This window comes from Schistocerca americana, chromosome 2 (assembly GCF_021461395.2).
Source record: "Schistocerca americana isolate TAMUIC-IGC-003095 chromosome 2, iqSchAmer2.1, whole genome shotgun sequence".
Lineage (NCBI taxonomy): Eukaryota > Metazoa > Arthropoda > Insecta > Orthoptera > Acrididae > Schistocerca > Schistocerca americana.
The window spans coordinates 112,088,349-112,108,945 of NC_060120.1; the positions used below are offsets into that span (position 1 = coordinate 112,088,349).

The 20,597-nt window shown below is 38.5% G+C and overlaps 1 protein-coding gene across 1 annotated transcript in view; it reads left to right on the plus strand.

Annotated features, from left to right (window-relative positions):
• The window catches only part of LOC124595238 (transcription factor Dp-1), a 220,183-nt gene that overhangs the window by 172,069 nt on the left and 27,517 nt on the right, over positions 1 to 20,597 (plus strand). Inside the window, exon 9 of the mRNA XM_047133897.1 lies at positions 3,327 to 3,409. Coding sequence (XP_046989853.1) covers positions 3,327 to 3,409 — 83 coding nt within the window. The remainder of the gene's footprint in view (positions 1 to 3,326; positions 3,410 to 20,597) is intronic.

A 20,597-nucleotide genomic window follows, 5' to 3' on the forward strand; every position in this document is an offset into this window, starting at 1 on the left:
GAGAAAAGTTTTTGTCATCATGCAGGTTTCCATGAATGGCATAAAGCATTTTCAGGAAAGGTCTCATCCAAATCATTTACTTTAATAAAGGAGTTGAAAACGAGGAAAATGTTAGTCAAAATGATGTGACAAAATTGCCTGAGTGAAAGCAAGATAACTTAGGAATATATTAATGAAAAGCTCAGTTTTTAATAGGTATTATTACTGCTGAGGAGATTTGGATATTTATAAATAATCTACAGGCAGCGTCGATCGGTGCAAAGGAATTCACCATTTTACCACACTAGTGAGAATGCTTAAATCACTCAAAGTTCAAGATGATGTCTTGTTATTTTCTTCTGCATCTAGGGCATTGCTATAGGTAATTGCATGCCCAGTGGTTAGACAGGTAACCATAGATATGAAGCAATTCTGGAAAAATAGTGTGGCTTTGTACAATCGTTACTCTCTGTTGTAGAGAAGTGTGTCGATCTAACATCATGGTAGTAAGCATGATCTCAGTGTTTTCTCATTGAGGAGCTATTAGGGTACTAAAAGTAGACCTTGAAATCGACCTTTCTCATTGTGGCTTATCAATGCATGATTTTTTTAGATTTCCGAAAATGAAATTGGTGCTAAAAGGAACTAAATTTGTGCCTATGAAGAGGTAACAAACAGTGGAGCCTCTGCAGATTATCACGGAAAACCACATGCAGAAATGTTTAGGATGGCTGAATGAATGAATGAATGAATGTGAACATGAGTGGCATCAAATTTTTTTTGTGAGGGCCATTTGCCATCTTTTTTCTCATCATACGGGAAGCCTGTAGAACAAAATATGTTACTGGCGTGTGTAGTTGGCTACATATGGGACTACATATTTCTTAAAGTAATTGCATATGCTGTTTCATTTAATCTCAATCCAATCTCTGTTCATTGTGTTCTACAGTTTAAAAACTAAAATATATTGTCATCAAACTATATCTGTGATATGAGAATGCAGGCTTTCTTAGGGAATCTCAGTGACAGAATCTTCTCGGGTTGACAGCCGAGTCAGTGTGTTGTTCTCTGGCAATGTTTCAGCAAGTTTCGTACTTGCCATCTTCAGGTGAAGATTACAAGAAAGAAACTTACTGGAACATTGCTGGAGAATAATCCATTGACTCACCTGTTAACCCGAGATTTTATCATATATCTGTGATATACAATACGATAGATAAAATCTACTCGACAAGTGGCAGCAGGAGAAACCTCACCTAAAAGAATGGAAATGTGCAAGTTTTTGGAGCCAGTGGCTCCTCCTCCTAACAGAAGGCTGAAGGGAAAGGAAAAGGGATGAAGGAAAAGGATGGGCAAGGCTTAGGAAATGGGACAGTTATGGAAAAGTTATCAGTGGAGACTCATTGGATGGGAAGAGAAGGAAGGACTTCTCATGGGAAGGAAAGTTTTTCCTTCTTATCCTGGCCTGTAAGTCTCTTCTGACCCAGGATTCTGACTGACTTTTCCACGAAAGTATCTCTGTTTCCCGAACCTCACCAGTCCTTTTTCTTCATTGCTTCATTTTCCTTCAATTCTCCTGACTTGGACGAGGAGGAGCCATTGGTTCCAAAAGCTTGCACATTCCCGTATCATTTCTGTGTCTCCCATGCTGCCGCTTGGTGAGTAGATTTTTGTTGTTTACCCATATTTATATAATAGTCTCAAATGATTATACATTTTGTATTTATGAATTTGGCCAGCTATGGAGCACATACAAATTGAGACGCGTGGTGTTTCTTTTTCTTCCTTTTTTCCCAGTTCTCCATTTCCTCTGCAACCGCTCGTCTCTTACCTGTCCACACACTATTTGGTCAAGGTTTTGGCTTATATTCTCCATAGCTTGCGTTTTCTGTCAGTATCCTGAAATGATTCCTGCCACATATTATTTCTTCTGTAACACCATTTTTGTATGTATCTTTTCTTCACTGCTTCTATCCATACTACAGTTTTCTTCTGATTTCTTGTCGTGGTAGTTTTGTGTTAATTTTTATGCATATTCTTCTTTCTTTGTTTGTGTTACACAATCCATTAGCTCGGATCCATTCCCCAAGGTGTTTGTTTATCAGCTCTTTTTTTTCTGTAATCTGTCATCATAAATTTTGCTCTATAATGTTGGTGTTCTATACACTTGGGTTTTTCATAAGGTATTTTTAGCCCAATCTTTTCAGCAATCTCATGTAATAGATCAAGCATAACAGTTGCGTCTGTTCTCAGTTATCAGTGCTATATCATCCCTTATCAGTGCTATATCATCCTCAAAGACTAAACATTTTATTCCAAATTTGTTCTTTCCTTGTTCTATGTACACATCTTTTACACCTCTGTTTTCTAATGTGTGTTTCCATGTTTTTACTATTTTATCTAAAATCAGGTGAAAGAGAATTTGGGACAGTCCATCTCCTTGTGGATCTCCTGTTTTTGTTTTGAACATTTCAGGGATTTCACCTTGAAATTTATTCCTTGATGTTGTGTTTGTGAGTGTTTGTTCAACAAGTCTTCTGGTATTTGCATCTATCCCTGATTTGTATATTATTCAACATAATGTTTGTCTGTCAACTGAGCTGTAAGCTTTCTTGAAGCCTACAAAAGTAACTACTGTGTTTTTATTTTGCATACCTCTCACTCTCAAAATGGTTTTTAGGTTAAGAATTTGTTCTACACATGATCTGCCTTTCGTAAATCCTGCGTGGTACTCTCCTATGTTAGATCATACTTGTTCCTCTATTCTGTTTAGAAGTGCTTTAGACAATATTTTGTAAGTTAATGGTAACAAGGAGATAACCCCTATAGTTGTTGCTGTCTGTTTTCTCTCTTTTTTTGTGGAGAGTGCTTTTTCCAGTCACTGAGTAAGATTCCTTTTGTCCAAGTGTCTTTAATTACCCCATAAATTTCTGCCATGTGGATAAGCTCCTTAGTTTCCACATTTCTGCTATCCCAGCCTCTCCTGGCATTTTGTAATTCTTCAGCGACTTGATAATCATTTCTATTTCTTTTATTGTAGGTGGCTCTGATGGCGGATTTTCATGTTGTGGAATTGTTATTTGTCAATAGACTTTTCACAATTACTAGATTTTCAAAGTATTCAGCTAAAAGTTGGCATGTCTCTTTATTGCTTAAAATCATTGATTATTATATATGTATACAGTGTTAAGTAATAGTGCTTTGATTTAAGGGGGGGGGGGGGGTGAATATTTTGAGTTTATTGAAATGCAATTACTCTATTAAATTTGGTAGTTCTGTGATTGTAGATATGTTACTAAAATTCCATTTAAAAGCTTACTAGCTTTTTTTGTGTGTGTTCTCCATAGGACCGAGTACGTGTTCAATTTTGATAACAAGTTTGAAATCCATGATGACATCGAGGTCCTGAAACGAATGGGCATGGTACTAGGTAAGATAAAAATTGTTTTTGATGCTACAGTGATTTATTTTGCCAACTTATATTTGTGTAGTTTAAATGGTAAAAAATTCGTTTACAGTTAGAAGTAAGCATCAAGCTATTTATCAATCAGTTTGCAACTTGAATTTGTTTCTTGACACTAATCTTTTGTTCTGTTACGTGCAGTTGTGTGTTAATAGTTTTATACAATTGAAAACTGTTTTATTTCAGCATCTTGACTCTAGTGTTAAAGTAAATAGCATTAACATCGAAACATTTAGCTAACAAAAATAAGAGATCTAAACGTGGTCTTGAAGTGACTACTGTAAGAAAAAATGTCTGAAACAAGCACTGTAAGGCATCATAAGATCATATATTGAATAAGCCTGGTGACAAAGTGGGTGTTGCACTAGAAATCTAAGGGTTAAAGGTTCAGTGCTCAGTCAGCACGAAGATTATTATTCATTCTTTCACTCCAGAAATGGTTTGTATATGAGAATAAGGATGAGCCCACCTGTTCAGAGCCGTTTGTCCCCTGTAACAGGTTGGTTAATTCAGTTAAAAGGTTGAATGAAGGTAAACGGACTAAGTCTAGTACAATGCTATGGCTTTTAAACAGATCTTCTGGTGATGACGGCTTCAGTTATACCCAAAATAAACAGGAATATTTGTAGATTATAGACTTCCATTATCTAATATGAAACGTTGAAAATGTTTGCTCAGTCCTAGTTGTGATGACTCTCAGTAACATGTGCTACACTGTGTGTATAGCATTAACTAAGAGTGTCACAAACATGGGGTCACATTCACTCAACCGAATGTAAATCCGCTTGATGTGGAACTGTGTCACAAGCAAATATTTTATTCCATTCCATTTTTAGGAATATTTTAATGAGATCCAAAGCCATAATCTTTGGTCTCAAATAAAATCAGATGTGAATAGGAAGAAAAATAATTCTATTTTACTCATCTAGAAAAAGTTTATGTTGTTTAAGATCCTGATTATATGTTTTTTGAACCAACTCTCAGCCATCTTCAATCAAGTGTATTCGTTGGCACCCAGCGTTCATAGGCTACCAGTGCCATTCTCATTTTGAATAAATGCTTATGCTGCACCACTTTAAAATGCTAAAGCAAGTGAACTCTGTCATTTTGACCAACATGGTGCAGTGATCCTCTTAAAAACGATGCATCCTAATGCCCAAAATTATTGTATTCAAAATAAGAAAAACATTTACCGCTTATTTGCAGTTTCCTTCTTTGTGTATTTATTTTTTGTTTGATTACATCTACAGCCATACTCTGCAGATCATTGTGAAGTTTGTGGCAGAAGGCATATCCCATTGTACCAGCATTAGGATTCTTTCCCATTGTGTCCCATTCACATATGGAGCACCAGAAGAACGATTGCTTACATGCCTCTATGTGTACTGTAATTATCTGTCAGAGAGAAATGTAAGCGGTTCTAACACATTTCTAGAATCATCACTTATAGTTGGTTCTAGAAACATTACAAGTATGTTTTAGTTTGTGTCTGTCTTAAATTGTCTGCAGCTCAGTTCTTTTAGCATCTGTGACATTCTCCCATGAGTCAAACGAAACCTGTGACCACTCATGCTATGATATCTCGTATCTGTTAAATTTAAAGTTAGCCCAGTTTGGTACAGGTTCCACACATATCGGCATATTCCAGGATACATATGATAAGAGTTTTTTTATACAGTCTTCTTTGTGGACTTACAGCGTTTCCTTATTATTCTACCAATGAGCTGCAGTCTTCCACCTTCTTTACCTACATCTAAGACTGTGATTGTTCAGTTTTGTACAAATTGTTACACCCAGGTATGTAAATGAATTTACCGATTCTACCTATGACTGTGTTGACGGAGCCATAGTGTAATACAATTTTTTGTTTTGTGAAGTGCACAGTTTTATATTTTAAGTAAGTTACCAATTTTTGCACCACTTGGAAATCTTACCAAGGTCTGACTTTCTGCGCTCTTCTTTCAGATGGTACTTAATTATAGAGAAATACATTGGTACATTTCAGCAAAAAATCTGAGGTCATTATTATTATCCACAAGGTCATTAATGTACAATGTGAACAGCAAAGGCCTCAAGAAACTTCCCCAGGGCACATCTGAAGTTATTTCTACACCTGTCAGACACTTCATCCTAGATAACTTGCTGCATCCACTCTACCAAAAAATTCTCCGTCCAGTCAAAACTTTTTGATAGTAAGCATACAGGTTATAATGAGTCAAATGCTCTCTGGTTGCCAAGAAATACTGCACCTACCTGATTCCCTTGATCCGTGGATTTCAGTGTGACATGTGAGAAAGGATCAACTTGGGTTTAACATGATTGATGTTTTTGTAATTCGTCCTGGTTGGTCTGGAGGAGGACATTTTGTTAGACGCACAAGGTCTATTCAAAAACTTGCGGAACATTCGTAATTTCGCGCCAATGTTGTGCTGGGGCATAATGGGGTTGGCATCCCTGCACACGCCTTTTTTTTATGTTTAACTACTGGAAGTCTGATTGTTATCTGTCTGTCAGTTATTGTTCAGTGCTGTATTGAGTAGAACAATGTGTCGCACAGTTTGCAAATTTTGAGATGGCAGAGTTAGAAGAACAACACATCTATGTTAAAGTTTGCATGAATCTCAAGACGAACCTGTACAGAGACACATCAATTTTGCAGGAGGCCTTCGATGACGAGTGCTTAAACCATACTCGGTGTTATGAATGGTTCACATGGTTTAAAAATGGCCGAACAGAAGTTAAAAGATAACCCCTCTTTCACAGTGCCCTTTAACATCTACTGACGATGCTCGTGTCAGAAATGCCAACGAAATTGTGCGTTCCAATGGAAGACTGACGGTTGTCTATTTCAGAAGAAGGCCTTCTGGCTGAAAGCTTTCATGTTTAATAGGACTTTTTGTTGTGTCCTGTCTGCGACTTGGTTTCTCCTCTGTATTGTGAGTCGCTTTTTCTAATATTGTCATTATTCTGTCCTGGATTTTCCATTGTTTTAGTATCCATTATGAGATATATGTATGGACATTTACAGTTTCTCTTTCAAGCCTTCCACTTTTACCCAAAACCAGGGGCCACAATCTGTTGTGGGAACAGTGCTGCAGATTTTGCACTTCATTGAAATTCCATGAGCAAGCCTGGTATTCTCAACTTCCCCCAGTGGGTTCACCACTCTTTGGTGAGTTTGTGCTTGGCTACCCAGGTCCCCAGCCTTTGCAGTACCTCTTCCCTTTCCGTGCGGCATGTCTGTCCTCCCTCCTTTGAGGAACATGCCATGGATATTTTTGGGAATTCATGTTCCCGTTTCAATAGACCAGTATCGGGACAGTCCCTCATCTGTTTTTCTTTCATTATTCATCTCTGCTTTGGCGTTCGAGGTTTCACTTTGTTTCTTCTTCCTCCCTATGTGCTCCTGAAGGCCGGCGCATGCATTCGATCCGTAACAGGTGACTGGGTAATGCATAATTCTCAGCCCCAGATCAACAGGTAGAGCTTGCATGGTACAGGCCAGGCCAAGGAGAGATGGTTGCCCTGAGCTGTTACCTTCTCCTCTCTATCAGGAGTTTGGAAGGTGTGATAATCACCCAAGGCGGGTGAGGCCCCTCTTAGAGGACTCCCAGTTGGAAGGAGCATGGCATCCAGTACACCGGTCATTGTGGGGATTTTTTTCACAATGAGCCAATCATCTGAGCTTAGGTCTATGAAATATGAACAGAATGAGGTTAAAGATTCAAAGGCACTCTCAGCTGCCCCGTGGTTCCTCATGGTATCATGTATCAAAGGTGGTCAGTCCTTTGCTACAGTTAATCCTTTATTTTTTCAGGCCCTGTGAAACCCTGCTCTCTCTTATATAATGAGACTTTACTTCTGTAGACCAGTTGTGATTTTCAAGCCCAACAACTGCATACAGCTTCGCTCCTCCACGGCTACCCTATTTTTATCGAGGCCCATCATGCACTGAATACTTTGTATGGTGTTATTTACACTCAGGTGCTTGATGGTTTGACCAAGGGAGAAATCCAAGCTTACTTTTCTGATTAGGTGATCTCTGCATCCATCGGGTAATGAAGAAGGTTGATACAACCTTGGTACCCTACACGTATTCCTTTTTCTGATGTTTGATCTAGTAATTCTTCCATCCAAGATCAAAAAAGGCTATGAAATCATCACAGTCTGACTGTACATTCCAAATCCGATGCATTGCTACCACTGTCAGTGTTACTCGATGAGCAGGCCACAGAGGAGCTCAGAGTGAAGGGAAAAGTACCTCACTCTGCCGCTCTCATGTTGTTGGCTAGTCGAAAACCCTTATTTTACCATTTACAGTACCATTCTTGCTCCACCCTTACTCCACGAAGGACATGGCCACACAAATCTGCGACCTCCAATTTGGTACTGCAGTTGTAAAATCGCCCAATATCACATAGTATCCCAGTCTTCTTCTCCTAAAGATATGCAACAGTCCATCAAATATTTGCCCCCATGGCGAAATCACCTGCTACACAAATGGCAGGCCAGGAAAGGACAGAAGGAATATTCCAACGAAGGCTTTCTACGTCCCTCCAGCCGACAACTGTGCTTGTCTGCCAACTGTAATGGCTCTAAGGAATCGACTAAATGCAAACAACTTTCTCCTTCCCAGACTCAAAGATCCTCTTAAACGGTGTCTCTGCATGATACCCTCACCCAGCCGACCTCCATTTCGCTGATGCACACTGCCTACTGTTTTTTTGCCCCCTCATGCCCATCAGTGAGAATGCCGACGCATCTGTAGATTGCATGGAACAGGATCCTCCAGCCTCTGTGCCCTGCAGCAGTGAGTTTTCAAAGGCTGGCACTCCACAACCGCCGAGGTGACTACCCTGTATTTGTTCCCTCCTCCCCATTCCCCATTATGACTCTTGTCCAGTGGAACATTCAAGGCATTAGGTCCATTAAGGAGGAATTATGGCTGCTCATGAAATTGGGGAAATTGCAGCTATCGGTTGTTTTCTGCCTCTAAGTAACAAAATTGCATCTTTTGACTGCTTCGACCCCTTGCGTTTCCTTCCAGCTTCACTCCTCCTTTGCAGCCTTCACCAAACGTCATTTCCCCAGTTGTGATGACCACATAGAGCACCTTATGAATGTTACACTTACCGCCACAGAACAATCTATACCTCTCACCTCATCTTTCCCACACTGTGTCCCAGTCCCATGACAGCACAATTCACACATGGGAACATGATCTGTATTCTTTATAAGCAGTTGTGTGTGCAGAGACGTTGCGTTCTTTGAGATAGGAAAAAAGTTAGCTGGATCTCATTTACCAGTTCTTTTAACTCTCTCTCTCTCTCTCTCTCTCTCTCTCTCTCTCTGTCTGTCTCTCTCTCTCTCTCTCTCTCTCTCTCTCTCTCTCTCTCTCACGTGTCGTGCAGGGCAACCTCCATTGGCTCTCTGAGACGAAGGTCCATTCCGCGATTTTCAGCCTGACCATAGCAGGTAATGTCATTGTGGGCCCTGTAGCTAACTCTAACCACTTGGGCCGCTATTTTGTGGAGATTTTCTACCCATTATCACCCCGCCTTCCATCCTTAGAAACAAGTGGGGATGTCTTGGTGATATCCTTCTTCTCTCAGAATCGTAAATGCTACTACAGTGCCACCCTTACTATGAGGAAGCTGGACCATGTTCTCACCTCATCCCATCCCGATCTTCCGCCCCTGGGCCAATGTTCACCTTCAGATGTTGCAGCACATTTCTCTTGTGGGCAAGCACTTTCTCCTTCATACTTACAATCGCATTTGGGCAGGTGGCATGTTTTCCAGGCACTGCCGTGAAGCCAGTATCAAATCCATACCTAAGCCCAGTAAGTTATTTATAGTAACTGTAAATCACAAATGCTGAATTACTACAAAATGAAAAACCCTTGTAACTCAAAATGTTTTTTAAAAATGGCATGGGTTTCTAAATTCTGAAAATTCTTGGAAAGATGTTCTCTCCCCCCCCCCCCCCCCCCCCCCAAAAAAAAAAAAAAAAAAAAAAAAAAAACAAAAAATATGTATATATATAAAAACAAAGATGAGGTGACTTACCGAACAAAAGCGCTGGCAGATCGATAGACACACAAACATACACACAAAATTCAAGCTTTCGCAACAAACTGTTGCCTCATCAGAAAGAGGGAAGGAGAGGGGAAGACGAAAGGAAGTGGGTTTTAAGGGAGAGGGTAAGGAGTCATTCCAATCCCGAGAGCGGAAAGACTTACCTTAGGGGGAAAAAAGGACAGGTATACACTCGCACACACGCACATATCCATCCACACATACAGACACAAGCTTGTGTCTGTATGTGTGGATGGATATGTGCGTGTGTGCGAGTGTATACCTGTCCTTTTTTCCCCCTAAGGTAAGTCTTTCCGCTCCCGGGATTGGAATGACTCCTTACCCTCTCCCTTAAAACCCACTTCCTTTCGTCTTCCCCTCTCCTTCCCTCTTTCCTGATGAGGCAACAGTTTGTTGCGAAAGCTTGAATTTTGTGTGTATGTTTGTGTTTGTTTGTGTGTCTATCGACCTGCCAGCGCTTTTGTTCGGTAAGTCACCTCATCTTTGTTTTTATATATAATTTTTCCCACGTGGAATGTTTCCTTCCATTATATATATATATATATATATATATATATATATATATATATATATATATATATATATAAAAAGAAAGATGATGAAACTTACCAAACAAAAGCGCTGGCAGGTCGATAGACACACAAACAAACTTAAACATACACACAAAATTCTAGCTTTCGCAACCAATGGTTGCCTCGTCAGGAAAGAGGGAAGGAGAAGGAAAGACAAAAGGATATGGGTTTTAAGGGAGAGGGTAAGGAGTCATTCCAATCCCGGGAGCGGAAAGACTTACCTTAGGGGGAAAAAAGGACAGGTATACACTCGCGCACACACACACATATCCATCCACACATACACACATATATATATATATATATATATATATATATATATATATAATTAATTAATTTACAGTCTAGTAAGAAGTTTTCATGACAAATGTTCATAAAAACACAAAATATTAAGATATACAGGGACTAGTGATGTAATGATGAAAGATTGTGCAGAAACAAGGTAAAAAGTAGAATGTTAGAATCCAAAATTTCAAATTGTACGTGTCTGACACATGGCCTCATTCGGGAAATCTTTAGAAGTTGGGTTAAATATGTAAATAAATGTGTGAATTGCATGTACTTTTTACTTAGGTAAATATGATACACTAGCATACAAAAGACGAACACTGCAACACAGTCAAAATTTCAAAAATTGTGGAGCAGTAAAAAAATATGTCATCTGCTAGTGGCAACTCACAACGCAAGTTAACCTCGAAAGATTTAGTGGAAGTGGTATGCGAACTCGGAGTGACTTAACTTTTGAAAAATTGAAGAAATTAAATCTGATAACAAATCGTGATGTAATATTTCTGTTTGTGCCAAATAGAAATGGAATGACAAAAATAGACACAAAATAATAAATTATTTAAAACACAACAATAATTAGAGCACTTTAAATATTATTTACACTCCAGATTAAAAATATGGGCATTTATTGTCTGATTTTAGTATAATAGAAAGATTAACATCTAGTAATTTTGCCCAGACGTGGTACATAATTTAATAAACAGTTGTTTCCATCTACATGCCTTTAAATTTAATTCTTTATGTTTCCTAATTTCATAACCTTGAAAATTCGCTAGTGGCAGCATTAACTTTCAGCAGCCGAAAGATACTAATGAACTACAAAATGAAATTTTTACTCTGCAGCAGTGTGTGCACTGATATGAACCTTCCTGGCACATCAAAACTGTACGTTAGACTGAGACTTGAACTTGGCACTCTTGCCTTTCATGGGCAAGTTCTGTACCAAATGAGCTACCGAAGCACAACTCACGATGATCTGCGAGGAAATTTTGTATCAGCACACTCTGTTGCAGAGTGAAAATTTCATTCTGTAAACTTCCCCAGGCTGTGGTAAGCCATGTCTCGACAAAATCGTTTCTTCCAGGAATACTACTCTTGCAAGTTCGCAGGAAGGATTCTGTGAAGTTTGGAAGGTAGTTGAGACACTGGCGGCAAAAAGCTGTGAGTACGGCTTGTGAGTTACGGTTCATTAAATCAGTTGGTAGGGCATTTGCCTGCAAAAGGCAAATGTCCCAAGTTTGGATCGCTTTCTGGCACACAGTTTTAATCTGGCAGGATGTTTCAGTACTAACAAACTGCTTTCTGCATGCCCTCTTCCACGTTACATCATTACATAGTTTCTGTTCTGTTACAAAGTCAAAATGGTATGGTAAGTTTTTTTTTTTTTTTGGGGGGGGGGGGGGGAGTTAAGAAGCCCTGTCCCTGACTTTTTCTTGGCAGTGGTGGTGTTCAGGTGAGAAAACAGTCCGTACACTTCATGTAAAGCAGGCCCACAGCCTCTGTAAATTATTTAAATGCCCAGCATTTTGGTGTAACTGTTTTTATTGTGCAATTGCAGTTTCAATCTATGTGCTATTGTCAAGTATTTTCTTCTTCCTGAAACATTCCTGTTTGTGGAGGTTCTTCATAGAGTCCCTACCAGTTTTCTCTCTCTTCCCCGACAGTGTACGGTCCCTCCCATTATAATCCTTTTTGGTTCCCATCACCCTTCAACTGATCTTGTCGTCTTGTTCATGGTCTTCCAGTTGGCCTGCAAAGAGCATTGACATATAATAAGGGGAGGCGGTGCTACAGACTTTGGCTGTACATTGATCCGAAGCTGGCACCGCCATGAAAGTAGCCCCTAAACATTTGCAGATTGCTGTCGACAATTGCTTCTTGTTCCAACGTTATGAGAATGAAAGTTGCTACTCACCATGTAGCGGAGATGCTGAGTCACAGATAGGCACAACAAAAAGACTCTCACAGTTATAGCTTTTGGCTATTAAGGTGTTTGTCAAAAACACACACACACACGACTGCAGTCTCAGGCAACTGAAACCGCACTTTGTGTACATATGTGTGTGTATTGTTGACAAAAGCCTTTATGGCCGAAAGCTAAGCTATAAATGTGAGTCTTTTTCTTGTACCTACCTGCTACTCAGCATCTCCGCCATATGGTGAGTAGCAACTTTCCTTCTCACAATATTGTTACAGTCCATCCTGGATTTTCCATTGTTTGATTGCATCTTGATTTCTGCTGTGTCCACACAACAGTTGCTTTAAATAGTAAATATCACAGTGCTTTTGTGAATAACTGTGTGTCAGGAAGGCAATTCTAGATTTTTTTCTGGCCTTCAAGGCATGTTTGATCCAGTAATAGGGTGCATTTGGCCTCTTTAATGTAATTTGCTTTTTGTTACAGCTTTTGAATAACCAAAACCTGAAGTGTGTGGTAGGAAAAGAGTGCTTTTGTTGTTCAGCATTTTCCTTAATATGGAATGATTAAACTGTTGTTCAGTTTTTGTGAACACATTTTGCTGTGTTTGGATGGTTTGCAATATTTCCTTCTCACAGCATTCAGCCAGAGTGCTCTTAGAATTGTATTGATAGTAAATTTAAAGTCAGATTACCTGGAGTAAAACCACTATAGTAAAAGTAACCAGTTGTTGTTGTTGTTGTTGTTGTTGTGATCTTCAGTCCTGAGACTGGTTTGATGCAGCTCTCCATGCTACTCTATCCTGTGCAAGCTTTTTCATCTCCCAGTACCTACTGCAACCTACATCCTTCTGAATCTGCTTAGTGTATTCATCTCTTGGTCTCCCTCTACGATTTTTACCCTCCACGCTGCCCTCCAATACTAAATTGGTGATCCCTTGATGCCTCAGAACATGTCCTACCAACCGATCCCTTCTTCTGGTCAAGTTGTGCCACAAACTTCTCTTTTCCCCAATTCTATTCAATACCTCCTCATTAGTTATGTGATATACCCATCTAATCTTCAGCATTCTTCTGTAGCACCACATTTCGAAAACTTCTATTCTCCTCTTGTCCAAACTATTTATTGTCCATGTAACATCTATTTTTACCAAAATTCACAATTGTTTGGTAAAATATGCATCTATTTGTGTAAAAAATCACATCAGTTTTTTTGTTTGTAAATGATTAGTTGCACAAATTTATAGTGTTGTCACACTAAATGGCTGGAATATTTGCTTTAAAAAAAAATAAATAAAAATAGAGAGAGAGAGAGAGAGAGAGAGAGAGAGAGAGAGAGAGAGAGAGAGAGAGAGGAGGAGGAGAAGAAGTTGACATTGTTTCTTTCCACCCAGTTTAATGTCGACAAAAGCTGGAGACTATTAATTTCTACCTTTCGTGGGCGTTCGTAGTTATGCAACCCTCACATGACAATGCAACAGATACAACTGACAAGGCTGTTAATGTAGAATTACAACTGAAAGTAACTTCAATTGAACATTAGGGAAAGAATTTCAGCTTTGTCAGAAAAAGTGACAGATTTTGTTTTCCAATCACTATAGTGGCGGGTGCTGACGCTATATAGTGGCTGCTGGCCGCAAGCATAAACAAATTAGAATGCTGACCACTGGAGAAGTAGAATGTTGACCACCGGAGGAGAAAGAACATTGCAGAGAGACAAGCCCTGCCTCCTCCTTGCAGGGCAGCGGCCTACACCTGTGTTCCGCTAAAGCAGAACTGACACATTGTCACGGGAATCGCCAATTCCATCTCGTGTTGTGAAGTTTACAATCGAAATCCATTATGGGCCAGGATTAGTCATTTATCTCATTTCAAAGTAAGAAAACGATGAGCACGCACAACTCACAGCATTCGGAAACAGCTACCGCGCAGTTTCTTGTTGAGGTTGGGAGAGTATTGTTAACGAGGTAGTTCAGGCCCGATCTCTAGTGGTATTAGACACAGCCACAGTTCAAAACATCCACTACCTAACTTGCCATGTTAAAAGTGTCCACATTATACCAACTTTTGAACTTAAGCTAACAAACAAAAAAATGCAGTTCTTTGTTATAAAATGTTAGGTCCCACAGCCGAGTATTACATTGCATCACACAGTAAGTATCTTAAGTAGACCCACAATGGGTGTGACACCAAAGAATCAAGCTCATTGATATGTCGTTGCATTTGTGCACTTTTTATTTTACGAACTGGTTCAAATGAACATTATCTTTCCAAATAGGGCTCTGCCAGGTGATGTATGATACCAGTAACTATAAACTGCTTACATTTTTTTTATATTAATATGCAGAAAATAAAGCTGTTTAACTGTGTCTAGTGATAGCTGATGATTGGAGAGATGACATCACAGTCACTGCTAATCTGCGTAAACCAGTTATGTTGGCCACTGATGCAACGTATTTATGGATTGTGTTTACCCGTTCGTCATCAGCTAAGGGCTGAAGATGGTGCATTGAAGTGCCGAAACTGGTAGCTACACAATAAATGACTACATAAGGACAGCCGTAGGTGTTTCATTTTCTTACAATAGTGAACGGCTGTAGTCTTCCGGACCTCCAGTTGAAAAGATGGGCATACAAAAAATTGTACTTGTAATTGTCCAGACACGGTATACGAATCATGCCTTACCGTTGTTATGTATGTCTTCTTCCACTGCTTAACAACAGATGCCACATGTGTTTGCAGTTTATTCCCAACTGAATTGTTTTGTCAGAATAGGTCATAGTTAATTGTTGGGTTTGCTCTGCATGTTGCTGCAACATTATTGCGTGACTCTCAATTTGTTCCTATAACTTCTGTTTGCAAGCCTCTAAAGATTGGTTAATGGCTGCTTTACTAGTAGTACTGAATTCTATTTTAAGGTTATCCTGTATATTACTAGTAGGTATGACTATTTCCAGCTTAATTTTTGTCTGCCTTCTTTTCACTCGTCACTAATTTTGACAACAAAAGGTCGTGTAACATGCTTGTTTGAGTCTCAAGTTGTTTACTTTGTGTAGGTTCTAGTTTGGCAGTGAACGAGAATGTTCCTGTACCTCGCTCACTGATGTTGCTTCGGTAATCTTTTCTACATTGGATACTTCCAGTTCAGATGTTTCCCCGTACTCATTAATTTGTTTTTGTGTTAGTATTAGCATACGTGATTGTATGTTGTTGCTTAACTCGGACTACTTGGATGCAATTATAGAAACCCTGTTAATGTAACACTAATGCTTTTAATACTGTATGTTGAATTTGTGCCACTACATTGGGGGCCAGATGTAAGGGGTGTGAGTGAGAGGGAGGGGGGGTTGCATGTGTATTTTGATGTGTTGACTGCTGGCAGAATTAACAATAGGCTTACCTGTGTGCATGGGGGTCCGTTATTCAATTCCAGAACTGCTCCCATTCCCTGGTGGCATTGCTAAATTCACCAGCTGCTGAATAATGTAGAACTACTTGTAAACATGACCACAGATACTATTGTTACTCATTCAGCCATTGTAAAGATTACTCCAAAGAAGATAAATGCCTATTCTCACTTTGAGATACTGATATTTCCTTTACCAGGGGTTTGACATTAATGAATCTCATATCTATGACTGTATAATCTTAAAGTTCATCAGCCACTGTAAACATCACTCTTAAATATTACCAGTGTTGTCAATATATCACATCAGACTCACTTCGACTCTCGATGTATATTTTCCTCCAGCCAGATATCCAATAAACATAAGTTACCTTGAGACTTACAATATCCCAGAGGATTCACGAAATCACATGTTCTGTCATTTCAGTTTCTATGATTTTCGATTGATGAATTAATATTTCATGAGTGTTACATCTGTTGTCTTCCTGAGTAACCAATAACAATGATCATGTTGGACAGTTACAGCGTATATAATTATTCCATGAAAAATACACTAGTCTACTGCATTTAGATATTGCGTTTCTTTGGCACTTTGTTGCCCACACAGTTATTGTTAGGGACCAGAAAAACTCACATTTTGTGATATTTGTGCAATAGACGCAAATTCTGCCTCCAACTGCAAAAACGCAAAGTTTCTTAATAGATGCTATTTCGTAGTGAATTGTATCCATATGAACTATTTTATCAGAATAGATTGAAATAGCTTTATTTTCTATATGTAAATATTGAAAATGTAACCAATTTTCAGTTACTGGTATTTTATATCATCTGGCAACACCCAGTTTGGAAAGATAATGCGCATAAGAACCTATTTGCAAAATAAAAAGTTTGTGAATGCAATGATGCAGCAATGTGCACAGTGATCTTGCGCCATGCTAATTGTGGATGGTTGAATGGTCTATTTAATTTAGTAGTACTCAGCCACAGGGTCTAGCATTTTACAACAAAGAAATATGTACATTTGTTTTTTAGCCAAAGCTAAACCTTCAACATGGCAAATTAGGTGGTGGTTGTTTAGAACTGTGGTCACATTGAATACCGCTAGAGGTCAGGCCTGAACTACTTCATTAACAGTAATCTGCTAACCTCAACAGGCAATCCCCAAATGCCTTGTGTAGTGTTTTGCTCATGGTTTTCTTTCCTTATTTTGAAAAAAGTGAAGTGACTACTCCTGTCAACCATGGGTTTCAATTTCCACCCTTACAACACCAGAGGAGACCGACGATCCCTGTAACAATGTTCAGTCCTGCTGTAGGCTGCTGCCCTGCTAAAGGAAACTGGGGCTTGTTTCCGTGCACATCTCCTCTCCCATCTAGCGATCAAAATTCTAGTTCGTTTACACTCACAGCTATCTGCCACTATAGCCAATAGCGCCTGCACTCTGCACCATAGCAACTGGAAAATGAATCTGTAACTTTTTTTGGCTGTGCTGAAATCCTTCCCCTAAAGTTAAAACAGAATTACCACATGTTTGGTTCGACTTCCGTGCTAAGTATCTTGTCAGTTTAGTTTGTACAGTTGTCAAGCATGAGTTGCACAGCTATGAAAGTCTACTTGTCTTTCCCACCTAATTCGATGATTACAAAATCTGCAATGTCCAGAAACACTTTAATTTGGTGACACATTCAGTTCATTTGTGGGAAAATACTGCTGCTTTTTAACAAATCAATCATTCTTGAAAACTTAAATACTGCCCAACCAAGAAAATGAAGACCATTTTGGAACAAAAAGGTATGAAATTTTTGCGAAAGCAAACAGTCCAGTCAAAAAGTTTCCATTTGGCACACAGTCAGTTTCAAGGAACTAAGGCTTTGTTCATCTTCATCCGTGCAGCATGATAACCTTTTGTATTAGTGCATCTAATCATTTACAAACTCAATAAAATAGAAATAGATGTGAATTTTACAAAAAATAAATGCAAATTTTGTCACAAGTAGATACATTTCCCTTTCCCTAGTAATTACAGATGCCGCATATTGTAGAAACATGCGACACTAAAAGGGACATTTGTCAAAAAAAGGACGTCGCACAGTGTGTAATGTTTGTGAACAATATGTGAAAGGCAATGCCTTTTCAGCATCATTGCGTCTCAGTAACAGTTTTCTTTCTCTCACTTAACATTGTTTCATTAAGTATGATGGGAAATTATGTTAATGAAACTCCGGGTGGAAATTAACATTTGGGATGTGAACGGCCCGATAAAACATGTTGTAAAAAGCACAAAACTGTTGATTCTAGGAACGTAGAAGTGGGGTTACACGGTGCATACAGCTCTTTGCCTACTATGTGCTACCTTGATGTTTTTTATTATTTGTTTATACATGCTTTATAATTGCATATAGATTACAATTGCAGTAGCATCATAAAAACAATTAAGGCTAAAAGCAGAAGTTATTTAGTGTGTCCATTCATTTTGTCTTGTGGTAAGATTATCTTCTGTTTTGGGGAGTATTTCTCATTAAGTGCATCACAGAATCTTTTAAGCCTTATTTAGACAAGAATGAGTGGATGTGAACACAAGCAAACTGGGATTTTTAAAATCTGTTTACTACTGGTCACGGTTGTTATCTTTTACGTCTTGGCAAACATTTACATTTGAGTGAACAGAAGAGAATGTGAGAGAATGAGCACTGAAGCATACAGATGGTGCATTACCAGTTCTCTCTCCTTCCCCATTTCCAGCGTAAAGTGAATGGCACAAGGGTTTCACTCTATACAGTGCTAGTCAGTCATGATGCCATTATAAGCTTCTTTTGATGATTTCCTGAAAGGCTGACAATCAGCAGAATGTGAATGTGAACCAAATGTTGTTTCTTCTTGCCCATCTACCATTTATACCAGAGAGAATGCTCATTCATTTGTGTTCAGTAGGGTATAATTATTTTCTGCTCTTTGCCAGATTGGAGAGAATAAAGCAGAATGGGTACCCCATCTACTTAGAAGATACTGCAAAGAACCTTTTTTTTTCTGAAATGTCATGAATTTCTTTCTAGAAGTATTCTGCTTTTTGGCTGTAATTTCATGGTGAATGAATGAAGTTTTTCTGAGATAATTTGATTAAAAATGTCCTTCAACTAAATGTTTTGACCTTGAAGATATTGTCTTAAATTACTCGCCACACCACCTCATGTGGTGGATAACTTCACTGTTCATGATGTGGGGATGTACATTTGTCTCTGTAGTGATGATCTTGTTCCACCTGATATACTAGTATTAGTAGTAGCAACAATTTTAGTAACTATTGAATAATCTTGTGATTCTGTCATACTGTTCCATCAGGTAAAAGTACCAAGTTCTCTTTGTGGGTCTGTGGAGGAAAATCCACAATTGAAAATTAGAAGATTAAGTTATAAAACATTTGTTATCTTTTAACATAGTCATCGCTAGCTGACCGTGTTGTGTGAAAATTTGGTAACCATAAAGTTGCTGTTGGGTTATTCCATGCCAAGTGGTCTAGAGCTACCCACATGACCATCACAAATTTTGATGAAATTTTGTATTCACAATGTTCCCAATAAACTAATTCAATACTTCTGGATATAGCCTTTGTTTAGCCCCGTAGTGTGGCTATCAACAATGCACCCATGGGTTACTATACATTGCATTAGAATCAAAACAAACACCTCTAAAATCATATACAAATGATTTAATAGAAGAAGTCATCCACATTTCGTCAGTATGACTTAATGTACGTGTTTGAGAATTATATGTTTCATAATTAGTACCTATAGTAATTCTAGTTGTCATCTGAATTACCATTTTAGCATTTACAAATGAATTTCCTTCTGTAGGAGTATTATTTGCTACAGGATTAATACCTAAACTGTAACTAGGTATTTGAAGTGCTTGATGAATTTCATTTAATTTACCTATTTCCTGACCTTTTTCAATACACTGGTCATACACAAATAATGTTATATTATTAGATATTGGTTTTAATTTTTCATTTTCTTCTTGCATTGCAAAACCAGATGGACTTAAATTTTTCATTACAGTTGAAAAAGCAGGTCTATTCGTCGAACCTAACATATATGTATCATCTGCTAAACCAATACCATGAGCACGCCGTGCTGTTTTAATTATACCTATTTGTGGCTTGTAATTCCATGAACAAATTTCTGAATTATCAACTGCCCGACTTGCTATACCTTGTGAATATATTTTATTTAATAATACTGGTCCTCTTACTTCATTTTGTATACTCCACATATTATTTTTTCCTGAACCATTATTATCAAAGGGTATAACCCATGAATCATAATTAGGCCAATTATGTACTACTGTTGTACAAGAAGGATAATCGTTATATCCATCTCCCCACATAATTTTTGATATATCTTTCTTTCCCTTAATACCACTAATTAACATTGGATTAGTAGATGTGCTACTTATTTCAACTATTTCATGAGCAACAGCTAAAGTTCCACCTTTATTATAAATAATAAATGGTACATGTGTTATAGATCCTGATCCACTTAATGTACTACCGTATTTACTCGAATCTAAGCCGCACCTTTTTTCCGGTTTTTGTAATCCAAAAAACTGCCTGCGGCCTAGAATCGAGTGCAAAGTAAGCGGAAGTTCTGAAAAATGTTGGTAGGTGTCGCCACAACTAACTTCTGCTGTCAAATATATGTAGCGTTACACAGGTATGCTTTGCAGGCACAAAGATAAATACTGGCGCCAAAACCTCTGCGTCAGTAAATAAATTAAAAGGTAGGAGAATGTAAACATTATGCTGTGTAGTCTTTCGTGTTTGCTGCTATTTCATTTAAATCCTGTCTGCCTAATAAACTACGAAACTAGAACAGCAA